The sequence below is a fragment of the Micromys minutus genome (assembly GCF_963924665.1).
Source record: "Micromys minutus genome assembly, chromosome: 7".
Lineage (NCBI taxonomy): Eukaryota > Metazoa > Chordata > Mammalia > Rodentia > Muridae > Micromys > Micromys minutus.
This window is the reverse complement of record NC_137976.1, coordinates 4,464,639-4,479,706: the sequence shown is the minus strand read 5'-3', so window position 1 is coordinate 4,479,706 and position 15,068 is coordinate 4,464,639. Positions and strand designations below refer to the sequence as shown.

Genomic DNA, 15,068 nt, shown 5'->3' with positions numbered 1-15,068 from the left:
GTTCCTCTTCCAAAAGCATCACCGTGGTGGGATCACTGCACCCCTCCGGCTGGAGAGATGGCTTAACACAGTGGCTCCCAGCCTTTCTAAAGCCATGACCCTTTGATATAGTTCCTCGTTCTGTGGTAACACCCCTGCCCCAACCATTATAAAATTATTTCCATTATGCAGGTTTATGTTAAGGTGATACAGGATTGGACAGAAGAGAGATAGGTGGGGAAAGGTCTAGGAGCGGAAGAGGAGGCAGGAGGCAGAGACTGGGGGAGAGGGACTCAGGGGTCAGGGGGGGCACAAAGATGAAGCTGATGTGTATATTTCACTTGATGCATCTCTAGCTTGATGAGGTTATTATTATTTCTAAGGGTTTCTATGAGTCTATTTATCTCATACAGAAGGGCAGCTTATCTCTTTGTCTATTGGTTGTAAGCTTATTGTGTAGAGGGATTGTGGATTGAGAATTTGACATATAAATCTGTTTGATAAGTAAGAAGCTGTGGAGTCATGGTTGTACTGGGTGGTGGAGGAAAGGAACACGCCGGGTGGTCGTATCCACCCGGGACAGAAGCAGCAGGGGCAGTAGAGTGCACCACGCCTGAGTTCTTAGAGGCAGCACGAAGCGCCAAGTTAGAGATCCCAGCAGTACCATATGGCCCCTCAGGTGCCAGCTCTAACTGACCATAAAAGGTTAAGCCATCTTTTAATATTTACTGCAACACCATTGCTACTTCAAAACTGTATTTTTGCTACTGTTACGAATCATAATATAAATATCTGCGTTTCCAACGGTCTTAGGGACCCCCTAGAAAAGGGTCGTTTGACCAGCAAAGTGTCCTAACACACAGGTTGAGAACCAGCAAAGGGTCCTAACACACAGGTTGAGAACCAGCAAAGGGTCCTAACACACAGGTTGAGAACCAGCAAAGGGTCCTAACACACAGGTTGAGAACCAGCAAAGGGTCCTAACACACAGGTTGAGAACCAGCAAAGGGTCCTAACACACAGGTTGAGAACCAGCAAAGGGTCCTAACACACAGGTTGAGAACCAGCAAAGGGTCCTAACACACAGGTTGAGAACCAGCAAAGGGTCCTAACACACAGGTTGAGAACCAGCAAAGGGTCCTAACACACAGGTTAAGAACAACTGGCCTAACTGAAGATCTTGGGCTCCTCAGTGGGGACCTGGGTTCCGTTCCCAGCACCCACATGGCAGCTTAGAGCCACCTATAACTCCAGAGGATCAGACACCCACTCCTGGCCTCCACAGGCACACTCATGAAGTATAAATACATACAGGCAAACAGTCAGACCCATAAAGAAGCAAGAAATCAATATTGTTTTATAAAAGCTTTAACTAAAAAAAATAATAGTAATACAGCAAAAAGCACAGTCCTAAGGAAAATACTGTATGAAATCTAGGGACAGAGCCTACAAAGAGCTGAGAATGGTCAGCTTGGCCCTACCCCTCCACGTGTGTGTGTGTGTGTGTGTGTGTGTGTGTGTGTGTGTGTGCTCGTGCGCCCATGTGTGATCAGATGTTACAGTATGTGTGTGATCAGACGTTACAGTGTGTGTGATCAGATGTTACAGTGTATGATCAAATGTTACAGTGTGTATGTAATCAGATGTTACAGTGTGTGTGTGATCAGATGTTACAGTGTGTGTGTGATCAGATGTTACAGTGTGTATGATCAGATGTTACAGTGTGTATGATCAGATGTTACAGTGTGTGTGATCAGATTGTACAGTGTGTGATCAGATGTTACAGTGTGTATGATCAGATGTTACAGTGTGTATGATCAGATGTTACAGTGTGTGTGTGATCAGATGTTACAGTGTGTGTGTGATCAAATGTTACAGTGTGTATGTGATCAGATGTTACAGTGTGTGTGTGATCAGATGTTACAGTGTGTGTGATCAGATGTTACAGTGTAACAGGCAGATGACATTTTGAGGATCAGTTCCTTTCTTACTTGCCTCTTCCCTTCTGCCCTTTAAATTAAGAGGCTGAGACAAGAGGATGAGATAGGGAGTCTGCGGTGGCCAGTGAGTGTGAGGCCCCGTTCTCCAAGGCCGGGGATCTCCCTGCCTTAAAAGGCACAGGAATTCCTGTGGAGACAGCCAGCTGGCGACAAGAGGTCTGTGTGCCAGGAATATCAAGGTCACAAGATAGTCATGAGCACTCTCCCGAAACCTTCCCTCCAGTCTGGGCAACAGGCATCTGTCTGCAGCAGAGCTTGGCTCGTACAGAGGTCACGGATGCGGCAGCCACAGCTCCGTTCCAGAAGCTCATGAGCTCTCAAGACAGCAGGAAAAGTGTCCATGAGCACCTCGGGGTGGGGAGGAGTCAGGCATTCACGGGAGTTCAAAAGACTCTGGGACCCAAATAACTCAAGGACAGTAGCATTTCAGAGGGTGATCCATGGCAGGGTTCTGATGCAGAGATTCCTACCTCCTACCCCCAAATCACACACACACATACACACATATACACACACACATATACACATGCACACACACATACACACACATGCACACACATATATATACATGCACACACACACACACACACACACATACACAGGAATTTCTGCCTTACAAGAAATGAGCTTGAATCAGACATAGTCTAATGTGTCTACCGAGAACAATCAGTGCTGTGGGGATTGCTTTTCATTAGATTGTGTTGTGTCTTTAAATGTTATTATTGTTTTGTATGTGTTTGGTGTGTGTGTGCGTGTGTGTGTGTGTGTGTGTGTGAGTATAGGTGTTGTGTATCATGTGGAGGACAAAAGACATTTCTCCTTCTACCCGTGGGATCTGGGGAATCCCACTCCGGTCACTTCTATGTGTTAAGCTGCCTTGCCAGCCCTGTGTTCAGCTTTCCAAAACCTGTGTCTCAGGGAGTGTTCCGTGCTCTCCTGGAGTGCCTGGCAGGTGAGCTTCAAAGGTCTCATGGTGAGAAAGATCCCCGCCGTTGGGTGGCAGCCGGAGAAGGCTGGTACACGGGACACCCACGCCCCATGCTCTCCGGGCAGGTAACCCGAGAAGCCTTTGTCTGCTGCAAAGTGCAGCTCAGGTGCCCTTCTCTGCTCCACCCCCACAGCTCCTTCTGCTTGGGGGGGAGGGGCGGCAGCCTCAGCTGGCTAGACTGCTTTATCAGTCTCCCAAGCAACAGGCGGGCATTGTTCTGTGTTCCCAAAGCCCGGGTTTGAAAGGAAGGCTTGGGAGGGCCCCATGTCCTTGGACGGTCACAGGAACAATTGTTCCTTTTTTGAGTCCAGTGGCCATCCATCCTCTGCTGTCCTTGGCTTTTGTCCTCGTCACTCCATTCTCTGTCCTGGCATCTCCTGGTATTCTCCACGTGTGTCCCTCTTAGAGGGTCACGAGTCCTACCACATAGAGTAGGGTCCACTTCAGTCGCTTACTGGAACCTGATTTCCAAACAAGGCAACATTCACTAGTACTGGGGTTTGGAGCCTCAACGTGTCATTTGGGGACATAATTCATCTGACAAGTCAGACCTGACACCTCTAGGATGGTACCACATCTGTCCCATGTGTCCCCAGTGCCCACACCCGTACCGTCCCCTGGGCCCTTTGGGGTGGGTGGGCACTTTCTCTCTGATGATAACCACACACCTTGTTCATGGTCTCTTCTGGAGGAATTGTTTTCCCTCCTCTGTCTCAGCCCTGTAAGAAGACATTTCTGTCCAGATTGAACCGTAAGGGACATCAGGAGAGAGTGTACTTGTGGGGGTGGGGGGTGTTTGGAAAAGGGATGCAGGAAAGGTGTGTAATAAGAGAAGGGTGGGAGACAGAGGGCAAAATCACAGCTGTGACCATGACGACAAGGACAGAGGTGACACTGTTTAGATATGGGGTCCAAAGCTTTAGCAGAGAACAAAATAAGCAGTGGGTACAGGGACAGGTTTCTTATCAACCTGACAGGTGGGCAGTACAGGAATGGGAGGGTCCCACCTCCTCCGTTACCACCTGAGAGTGTGCCACTGCCTCCGTCATAGCTGCCTCAATGTCAGTGTTGCTAAGTGGGACACGGAGGACAAAGAGCACACCCTTCCCAGGACACGGAGGACAAAGAGCACACCCTTCCCAGGACAGGGAGGACGGAGAGCACACCCCTCCCGGGACACGGAGGACGGAGAGCACATCCTTCCCGGGACACGGAGGACGAAGAGCACACCCTTCCTGGGACAGGGAGGACGGAGAGCACACCCTTCCTGGGACAGGGAGGACAGAGAGCACACCCTTCCCGGGACAGGGAGGATGGAGAGCACACCCTTCCCGGGACACGGAGGACAGAGAGCACACCCTTCCCGGGACAGGGAGGATGGAGAGCACACCCTTCCCGGGACACGGAGGACGGAGAGCACATCCTTCCCGGGACACGGAGGACGGAGAGCACATCCTTCCCGGGACACGGAGGACGGAGAGCACACCCTTCCCGGGACAGGGAGGATGGAGAGCACACCCTTCCCATTTCAAAACCTGCTTACAAATTGGACTCATCACGTCCCCATCTCCCGTCAGAACTTAGTCACATGACACTGCTATTGTCAAGAGATTTGAGAAAACTCAGCTTGTATTCTCAGAAGTCACATTGTCTGGGACTCGGCTAGACTTACAAAGACAAAGGCAGGTGCTGCAGAATAAATCGATTGCTACTGTAGAAAGAATGCAATTTCAGAAAACAGGTGTCATTAATTCACCCCTCACAGAAGCTCAGTGGTACCCCTACAATAAAGACCATGGCAGGCATATGACTAGAAAGCCTCATGTGCTACCTATAGGACTCATCTAGTCTTTTCTTTTTTTTTTTTTAAGATTTATTTATTTTATTTATATGAGTACACTGTAGCTGTCTTCAGACACACCCGAAGGGGGTATCAGATCCCATTACAGACGGTTGTGAGCCACCATGTGGTTGTTGGGAATTGAACTCAGGACCTCTGGAAGAGCAGCCAGTGCTCTTAACCGCTGAGCCATCTCTCCAGCCCAACTCATCTATTCTTAACTAGCTATGGGGTTCATGACAATGGCTTCAGTTCAGGAAGGTGTGTGGCGGGCTGTTCTACGGCCACCTGGTTCTCGATGACGTAGCAAGCTCTGAAGCTCTCCAGAACCCGGGCCTGGAAGAAGGCCTTGCCTTTCTCCTGCCAGACATCCGACTCGATGTACATGTTGAAAGGGTCCTGCGAGTGCTCCAGCTTCTTGGACCGGATGTAACTCAGCATGATGCCCAGGGTGAAGAAGCCAAAGAAGCCCAGCACCATGAGGATGTAGAGCGCCTCCAGCTTGCTGTCATCTCGGGGCTGAGACCTACGGGCCAGGCCCGACACATTGCCGCCCTGTTCATCTGTCTCCTGCCACAGGGAGGCCACAAAGGGCAGAACAGCCGTGGTATTGGACAGGGTCATCCTGGGCCTCGGGGTTTCTCTGATGCAAAAGTTCTGAAAGGAAAAGTGAAAAGGCATGATTGTCTACCTCCCGCCCCACGCACACGGCTCCTTAGTCTTTAGTGTCGGGGATGAGCAGACATCCTCCAGTGTTGTATACTATCTGGAGTCTCACTGACCTGTCAATCAGTTGGTAACTCATTCCCTTTAGTTCTCATTGGCCCTCAGGTCTGGCAGGCTGCCACTGGGATGAGTTTCAGTGACATATCTTACTTCCTATTGCCGAGTCGTGTGTCGTAAACGATGTGGATCTCTCATTGGCTCTCTTCCCTCTTCCCATCATCACTGATTTTACAGCCCATCAATATTGCTGCTTGCGTGTGCGTTTCCTTTCATCCAACCCCTGTCAAACACTCATCTCTCTCTCTGCCCACTCCCCCTCCAGAAGAAAATCATGCTGGCCACTCAGTCCATAAGCAAAGCAGATGGCCTGCCAGATAGCTCAGTGGTGAAAGTGCTGGTTAAACCTGGGCCTGACGACCTGAGCTCCATCCCCAACACCACATGGTGGATGGAGAGAACTGATTCCTGTACTCTGTCCTCTGACCTCTACATGTGTGTCTCTTCCCCCTCCCCCACCCCCTCCATCATACACATGCTTATGCACAAACACAAAATAAATAAATGAATGTAATTTTAAAACATCTAAAAGATCAAAAATAGCACCAGCAAAACAGAGGCAGGAGGACTCCTGTGAGTTTGGGTCTACAGAGTGAGCTCTAGGCTAGCCAGGGCTACATGATGAGGTTAATATATATATATATAAATTATGAGGAAAAGAGAGACAAACAGCCTCACTCTGCTTCTAACCACCTGAAAATGACGTATACATTCGCACAGCACTTCTTGGTAGCTTCTGTGATTTAAGGGGGAATGTCCCCATGTAAGTTCGTGTCACTGAGCACTTGGTCCTGCATCTGTAGCGCTGTCGTGAGGAGTTTTAGAACTTTTAGGAGGTGATGGCTTGGTGGGGGAAACACAGCCCTTGGGGAGGGTTTTGAGGGCTTACAGACTTGCCCAGTTCCGGTTCACTCTGTCTCCTGTATGCGATGAAGATGTGGTCTCTCAGCTTCCGTACCAGCTGCCCGCCACCACGCCCGCCCCCCCCCCCCCCGCCATTATGGACTCTCATTCTGGAACTGTAAGTCAAAAGAAACTCTTTCTTCCCTGGGCCATTTGTGCTTGGCGCGTTTCTCACCGTGGCAGCCACAGAAGCACAGCTAACTTCAGAGCTTCCGTTAACTCCCGCCCAGACCCACTCAACAAGAAGCAGAAAGTGATCAGACTTTGGTCTCCCCACCTCCCACTTTGGATTCCGGCTCTGTGACTTCATAGACACATGATCCTAGAAATGTTCCTCAGCCTCTCTTGGCTGCGTCCTTTCCTCTCTGTGAAACAGGAGGACTCAACACCATCATTTCCCGTCTGATCGCTGACCAAGCAGGGAACATGGCTAGTACTGGTTGACAATTAGTGGTCCTAAGTATGAGCATGGTTACTTGGTCTGGACTGTCCACTTGACAGGGCTGAGAGACACCTAGAATATCAGTAGGGCACGCCTCTGGATATGTCTGTGAGGATCCTTCCAGAGGCGATTAGATCATGAATGCTTTGATTTACTCAATGGTGTGGTCTGTAAGTGGAGTCAAAATGTGAACAGACTAACAGAAGGTGTGGGAACTGTAGAGGATAAAGCTGAGTTGAGGAATGTGGGTCCCTGTTGCCTTTGAAAGGTCTTTCTGGATATTCCTTGCTGCTTCCTAGCTGCAGGCTGAGGTGAGCAGGTGTGTTTTAACTGTGCACCGCTCTGTCTCCGCCTCACATGGCCCAAGCAACAGTGGACCAAAACCTCTGTAGTGTGAGCCAAAGTAAATTTTTCCAGAATTGTCATCTTAGGCATTTGTCTCACAATAGAAAATGGCTAGTGCCAGGAGGTCGCTGGGTCTTCTGAGGTCATTGGGTCTTCTGAGGTCACTGGGTCTTCTGAGGTCACTGGGTCTTCTGAGGTCATTGGGTCTTCTGAGGTCACTGGGTCTTCTGAGGTCACTGGGTCTTCTGAGGTCGCTGGGTCTTCTGAGGTCATTGGGTCTTCTGAGGTCACTGGGTCTTCTGAGGTCGCTGGGTCTTCTGAGGTCGCTGGGTCTTCTGAGGTCGCTGGGTCTTCTGAGGTCATTGGGTCTTCTGAGGTCATTGGGTCTTCTGAGGTCGCTGGGTCTTCTGAGGTCATTGGGTCTTCTGAGGTCATTGGGTCTTCTGAGGTCGCTGGGTCTTCTGAGGTCGCTGGGTCTTCTGAGGTCATTGGGTCTTCTGAGGTCGCTGGGTCTTCTGAGGTCATTGGGTCTTCTGAGGTCATTGGGTCTTCTGAGGTCATTGGGTCTTCTGAGGTCGCTGGGTCTTCTGAGGTCATTGGGTCTTCTGAGGTCGCTGGGTCTTTCATACCTTGTTGTCTCCAAGGGACTGGGTCTTTAGGTTTAGGCCTTATTTCCCCATGGTTGATACCACAGTTCTCTTCAGACATTCTAGAGAGAGCTGTCGTGAATGGGAAATGAAACTAATCTTTCTGATTGGCAGCCTTTTGAGTATCTGCAGAGGCCTGTTAGGGGCAAGAAGGGCAGAAGGCACACCATACTTCCAATCCTCAGCAACGTGGAAATATAGCCCCATTCTGAGCAAGGGATCAGGCAGGAGCTGTCTGGAAACTTACCAAATACTCAGAGTACAGTGACCTCTCCCAAAGTGTCTGGAACTACTAAGGGAGGCTCAGACCCCTGCCACAGGGAAGAGCGACCCCACCCCCAGCTGATGGTGTCATTTTATTCCCAAAGGAAATAACCAGCTAGCAACCCTGCCACCATTTACCACCAGGGAGCTCTTACAGACCAGTGACTATGTGGGAGACTGCAGGCAGCATTGGTGGGACACATGTTAATTGATTTAAAATCAATAACTCTACATAGGAAACTAATTTCAGAGTCAATTCTGTATTTAATTTATACTTGAGGCTTTACTACAAAAGACCTATTACTTAAGACCAGATGGGGATTTCTGTGGCGGGAAGAGACAGACCCAAACATCTGTTTCAACACCCCCCGGGCCCACACTGCCCTCTCCCTCCTTCTTAGGGTCAGAGTTGAGCTTGCCTGAGAAGCACCTGGTGACATCTCCAGGGCTTCTGCCCTCCTGAGACTCAGGCGCAGACTGGGAACGTGCGTGTCAAATGCCTCCTGAGTCCCAGAGCTGCCCTGGGCACCAGGCTCACTAGCTTTGAGAAATTCTGTGGGGCTCAGGGAACAATGATGCCCGTACTCTATCTCTGAGATGGTTCCCACCTTGACACTGGACTTTTAAAAAGCTTCCCGATGTGGTTTAAGTGTGTCCCCAAAGCCTGTGCTGGGCTGAGAGACTGGGGGTGAGGGGTGGGACTTAGGTGTGATTAGAATGCAGTCAGGGCCAGTCCCCACCCCAACCCCACCTCCTGCTCCCTTCTGCCTTCTACCATGGGATGAAAGGGAAAGACAGCTCCTGCCAGATGTGAACCTTAGACCTTGGACTTTCTCGGCTTCCAGGACAGTAAGAAGGAATTTTCCTCTTGAGAGTGTGTCCTGTAGTCCACACTGACCTTGAACTCACTATGGACTGAGGGTGACCTTGAATTCCTAAAGGTCTTGCCCCCACCTCCCCAGTGCTGAGATTCTAGATTACATCACCACACATAGTTTATGTTGCTGGAGGATCGAACCCAGGGCCTGGAGCACACTGATGAAGCCCACTATCAAACGAGCTGCACCCCTGCTGAAATGAGCTCCTTATGCATTGTTTAGCCTGGATGTTCTTGTCCCAGACAGACCTCTGTGCTTCCAACCATTGCGACTCGCTGTCAGGCTGGGGGCATCTGGGCTGTGTGCCGGACAATTAGCAAACAGACTGAGGCTTTGTTCTGCAGGACACCTGGCAGAGCTAATGGTCTAAGACATAAACCATGGCTTCGTGGCCGTATCGTCACACTGTCTTTGTTTTTCAGATCTCTCTGGATGCTCCTCCAGAACGGGTCAGCTTTACTAGCTCATGTTAATTCACCCCGGTATGATGAAAAGCCAGCTTGGTCACCTCCCTTTTCAAACCACAACTCTCCAAGTTTATGGAAACAGTTTTGTCCTTTACAGTTAATGCGTTGCTCTGCCTTTGCTGATGCTCTCTATACCCAGCAAAGCCTGCAGGGTCTTTGTGTTTTTCGTATACTGAGGACTCCAAATGAATTAGTCGGTGGCCTTGTGAGCGTCCTGGTAGAAATGACACAGGGTCCAATGTGCACACCATTAGGGAGCTTATGTCAGAGTCTCCAAGTTCACTGCCATTACAATGTCAAAGCACCCACAGCGCAGTGGCCCTGGTGTCACACTGTTGGACCCGAATGGGCGTGGAGATCTAACCATTTTAATTTACAGAGAACTGGGCCCCAAAGTATACTTCGATGAGTGGCCCAAGGTTATCTCTCTTGGCAAAACCCATGAGATTTAATCTTTCAGCTATAGGCTCCCCTTTTACCAGGACAGAGAAGGGAGTTTTCAGGACCAGATACAGAGGAGACAGACTCCTTACACTCAAAGGAAATGGGGAACCTGCTACTTCTTGGGTATACTTGGGTCTCGAATGTGAGGAATGGCTTCTTCCCTAAACATTTCCTAAACTGAAGAAGTTAGCTCCATCCTCAGGATTCCACAGACATCTCTGCCCCAAGACCCATGGCTCTGGGGTCTCTGATACTGGAACAGCCCAGCTTCAAACATAACCAACCTGGGGCTCAGCTTAGACTGAACATTCCCACACTGGCCCTGGCTGGGCTCTCTAGAAGTTCTGAAGATGCTTGGGTTTGAAGCAGGGGCATTGTCCCCAGTTGAAATAGCGCACACTTTTTTTTTCCTTGAAAGCAAAGACTCAGAGCTTCAGAGCAAGTCATTCAAGACATAGGGCTCTGGGATGCTGGGTGGAACCAAACGTCTGCCAGTGGAACCTGTGTGGTCCCTGGTGCACCCTTCGGCGTTCCTGCCCCCACTCCATGTGCTCTTGCTATGTTACCTCTGGTTTTCTCTAGCAGTTTAAGTTCCAAGACAGACAGGAGGATGGGGGTCACGGTCAGAGCTGCAGACTGCTTCTTGCCCCACTCATATTTGGATGAATCAGAGAGCGCCCCACCCCCCATCCCAGTTAGTCACTCAGTGGAGTGGGGGACATTCTTGTTCCTAGTGACAAAGTTTCTAAAGCATTTCTTCAAAGGAGCACTTGTTAAGCAAGACTCGGGGCAGAGTCCAGGAAACATTTGGCCTTGTGTATTTTAAGATGCAGGATGAGTATGAAGGTGACTCTCAGGCCCGATCTGGTGACTGTGACCTTGGCTGAGCCTAGGATTTACAGCAGTTGACCTCAGAAGCAACTGTCCATCGCTTGTGCTTTATTTCAACCCCTCAATTCTGGAAATATATATGTGGCATGTTCCCTGGGTCTCCAGGCAGCAAGCCGGCTTTACTGTGGTCTTCCCTCCTTCCTTGGGGGACCGAGGAAGACAGGGCTTCTCAAGGACTCAGTGTGGAGACCTGGAACCACTGTTCTCAGACTGGGAGGCTTCTGTCTGTCACCTTCTTCCTCTGTGTGAGTCTGGTCCTATTTCCCTGGCTTCCCCAAACCTCCTCACGTATGACAGACAAGGAGGCTGGGGTTGGGGGGGGCGGTGAGGACTGGCAAGGCAAACACGAAATGCTCAGAGGATTCAGGGTGGGAGGAGTATGAGAATTTTGGAGGAAGATAAAAGGGACCGTGAGGAATTAGAGCGAGGAGGCAGGAACTGCACTCAGCTCCCCCCAGCCCCCTTTAAAAGCTTGAGCCGGTGAACTTACCCCATCGCATGTTGTCCATACCCCAGGGTTGTGTGCAATATCAAATATGCCTGCAATGACCTTTGCCCCTGCTCCCTTCAAGAGCATGTGCAGGACATCTTTATGCTACGGGTCCTTCAAAGGCTAGGCAGATGGTAAACCATGAGAGCACCATCAGCCCCTCGTGGTCTCTCCCTCCCACAGAAGGTTTTGCTCTGTAAAGAGGGGGCTCTGAGCGTTTAGCCAGTACCACAGCAGTGAGGGAGTAAATCTCTGAGAACCTACACCGAATTCTGGGAGCGGCCTGTGAGATTATTACCTGAAAGCCTCTGGCAATGCAGTATGTTTTCCTGTTAAAATTTATAGTCTTTTTATCTTTATAAATGTTTTGCAAGATAAGGTTTCTTTATCTGCACGGCTCTCTACCTTATCTCTAAGAAGATTTAAGTGATTACTGACGCAGGGTACTTTTACACCTTTCCTCTCTGAATGCTTACCCTGCAATCGCTTTCCAAGGCGCTGTGTGTTTTGTGTGGTGTCGTTTCCTTCATTACTGTGCTAGCTGTCGGATATTCTTCCCACCGAAAGGTGAGCTTTCTAAGAGGGATTTCTGCAGGAGCTGCTTTTCATTCTGCCCAGAGCAGCTGAGCAGTCTGCATCTGCTGGGAGTGCGGTAATCATTCATCAGAAGCAGCTGTGCATGCGTGAACGCTCCGATGCCTCCGAGTTCCGTCCAGCTCCCAGAATGAGAGACCACACAGGCAGCCGCTCACCCCCCAGGGCCAGGGATGACATGTGCAAATCTCTCTGAGGTCCTTCAAGTGCTTATATTTTTAGAAATGATTCCTAATCCACTATTAAAGGCAAGATCTGCAGGGTGGTGTCAGGACTGTTTCCTTGGGAACTTGGGGTGCCTTCCTCATTTGCTGGGAAGACCGAGACAGAGACCGGGAGGAAGGCAGAAGGGTTTGGCCTCAATCAAATTCACACCGTAACTAAGAGCAGCAAGGTGAATTAAGAAGAGGCCCTGGACAGCACAAATAGCTACAACTGTTACAGTCGTCCTTGGTGGGGGGGACATTGCTTCTTTTGCTGAAGTGAGCTATCAGTCCACGGGGGGTGCATTAGATGACCTAAAGAGCCCTCCCTCCACTAATTGATTTTTGTTTTTTAATCTCAGTGGAGTGTGGTAGGGGTTAGGGATTAGTCACACCCCATAGCTGTTACCTTGCTTTCTTCTAGAAGCTTCCCATTCCCTCATTACTGCAACCACCACCAGATATCAACCATGTTCCCTATGTCCCGTGCCTTTCCCACAGCAAAAAAGCCCAAACCCAAAGAACCTTCCTGATCAAAATAATTAAATACATAATTAAACAATAACAATACAATCAGCTTTTTTGTGGCTGGTGTGCTTCAAGTATTGCTGAGTTGGAGATGGGGGATCTCTTTGAGGCTGAGGACTGGGGGGGTGGCTTTAATTTTCATTTGGTGCTTTTAGATATTTTCCAAATTTTCTTTGAGAATATCAATGAGTTAATAATAGAAGCAAAATGTTTTTCTGTGACTTTCCTGTAAGTGAAGACAGGCAGAGAGGAGACTGGCTAGGAGTTAACTCCATGGCTCCAGTATGTGGTGTGCCTGCAGGCCAAGACTGGTCCTAGCAAGGTACCTGTCCCAGAGGCAGGAACCCCTGACTTACCTGGGTCTAGAAGCCAAGGGAGCCCGGTGTGCAGTGGATCCTTGGAGCGTGTGCGGGGCGAGGGGTCTAGGATCGGGCAAGCCCAGAGGCACCCAAGCATTGCAGCTCGATGGTGGAGCCTCACAGAGCCCTGGAGCGCCCAGCCGGCTGGACTGGCGCTCTGCCAGCCCAGGTCTCCGAGGTTACCCAGACCACTCTGCACCCCCCACCATGCACGCTGCATGCCGCACCCAGCCCAAGGACAGGAAGCACTCTGAGTCCAGCCGGTGGGCTTAGGGCTGGCAGACAGTCTGTGGGAGAGGGAATAAAGAGGACAGACTGGGGGCAGCACCGGACAGACACCTTGTTAAATAGCTTCAAACAGTCACCTCGGAGATGGCTTAGAACTTCTCCAGAGCCCTTTATCTCAGAGCCCTGCGGGGCCCTGTGACTCCTGGCTATCCAGCAAGGCCATGTTGAGCATCTACTTACTGGGTGCCTGGTCCTGGACGGACGGTGCGGAGGTGGCTAAACAGTCTGGGCTCTGCTGCGGGCAGTCAGTTGCTGGAGGAACTCCAGCCCTGGCGCCACCTACGAAGTTCTGCAAGTATGAACCGCCTTTCTCTCCCAGCAGGAGCAAGCTCTGAAGTGGCTCAGGTGACTTCCCGGTCAGTTTCATAGCGTTGCCCACCCGTTTGACAGGCGTGAGTCAGCAGGGGCAGTTCTGGCGAAAGGGCTTGGCCAGGCCAGCGGATGAGATATAGAGACAGACCGCTAAATGACACAGCCAAGGGTGGCTCTCCCCTCCCCTTCGTGGTCTTCTTCATCTGGTCACCTCTAAGGACCACAGCCCCTAGGTGCGCGCTGGGGACACCTGGCTGTAACTGAAGGCCCTCCCTCCGACCTACCTGCAATTTTCCAAGACAATACTCCTGTTGACAAAGGCAGATGGGGAGCTGTGGGCGGCAGACTCCAGGTACTGAGCCTCACCAGAGAGCACTAGAACGCCTCCAGCTTTTGGTGTGTAGTTTTATTCTGAGATCTCTGTTCCAGAGGGAGGCTCTGAGTTTAGAGACGTCTTAAGGATATAAAGGTTCTATGCGGTTTTATTTACAATAATTAAAATCTCGATGCCTAAAGCCAAAAATGAAAATTAAAATAAATTAATCATTACAGTAAATTAATAAACTATTAGTCTGTATGATACAAGGTTATTTTACAGAGTGAAATATCCTAGGAAGCCACTAGCAAGATGTCTACAAGTGGGTTGTAATGTGGTTTGTTGAGACAGTGTTTCACTGTTACTGACTGTCCTGGCTACACTCTGTAGACCAGGCTGGCCTCAAGTTCACACCTGTGTCTCCCCTGAAGTGCTAAGACATGCAGTGTCACACCTGACTCAACACCAGTCATCTGACAGTGCTACATGAAAAAGGACAGGTCTAGATTTTACAGAGGGCGAGACATTGTTTCAAAGGGAAGCAAGGAAAACAATACCCGAGGTCTGCACTGGCTGCTGGGGAAATCACCCAAGATGGACTTGGTGGGTTCAACTCTATACCTTCAACCACTGTACCTACTCCAGAGAAAATAAAATTCATTAAGTTGGCCTAAAATTTTCCAATTCTTTGTCCTGTGCTGTGTGAGCGTGGTGTCCTTCTGCCCATCCTCCCAAAGCCGAGCCCAGCAGGTGGGGGAGGGGTAACATGCAAACCGTGTGTTTATCCTATCAAGCGCTTATGAGTGGTCCTTCCATACACAATCCAGACTGGACTAGCTGCCTGGATCACCCTGTCAGGGCGTGGGAGAATGCCCCCTTCCCGTCCCTGGGCATGGTGAATGTGAGCATTTCTAGAAAGGTGGTGTACATTATCCATTATCAGGGAAGTCTTCTCAGCTCTCTTCCGGGTTCTCTCAGCTCCCCACAAAATGAGTTGTTTATTATTACATGGCTGTACTTGACATCCCATTTGTCATCCTGAGGTGTGCTCCACCCCTGGTGAGCTGGGACGGGCCTCCCCCATCTTTTCCTCTTTTTCCTTCACCT

The 15,068-nt window shown here is 50.1% G+C and overlaps 1 protein-coding gene across 1 annotated transcript; it reads right to left on the bottom strand.

Moving 5' to 3' along the window:
- Window positions 1-4,867: 4,867 nt before the first annotated feature.
- On the bottom strand, window positions 4,868-13,643 carry KCNE1 (potassium voltage-gated channel subfamily E regulatory subunit 1). The gene is made up of 2 exons (XM_080918692.1): window positions 13,514-13,643; window positions 4,868-5,464 (listed from the first exon to the last, which is right to left on the bottom strand). The coding sequence occupies exon 2, from the start codon at window positions 5,429-5,431 to the stop codon at window positions 5,042-5,044; it is 390 nt and encodes a 129-aa protein (XP_080774818.1). The 5' UTR covers window positions 5,432-5,464; window positions 13,514-13,643; the 3' UTR covers window positions 4,868-5,041.
- Between the last annotated feature and the right edge of the window lie 1,425 nt (window positions 13,644-15,068).

Coding starts and splice junctions, on each gene's coding strand:
- KCNE1 (XM_080918692.1), bottom strand. CDS start 5,431: ATGACCCTGTCCAATACCACGGCTGTTCTGCCCTTTGTGGCCTCCCTG.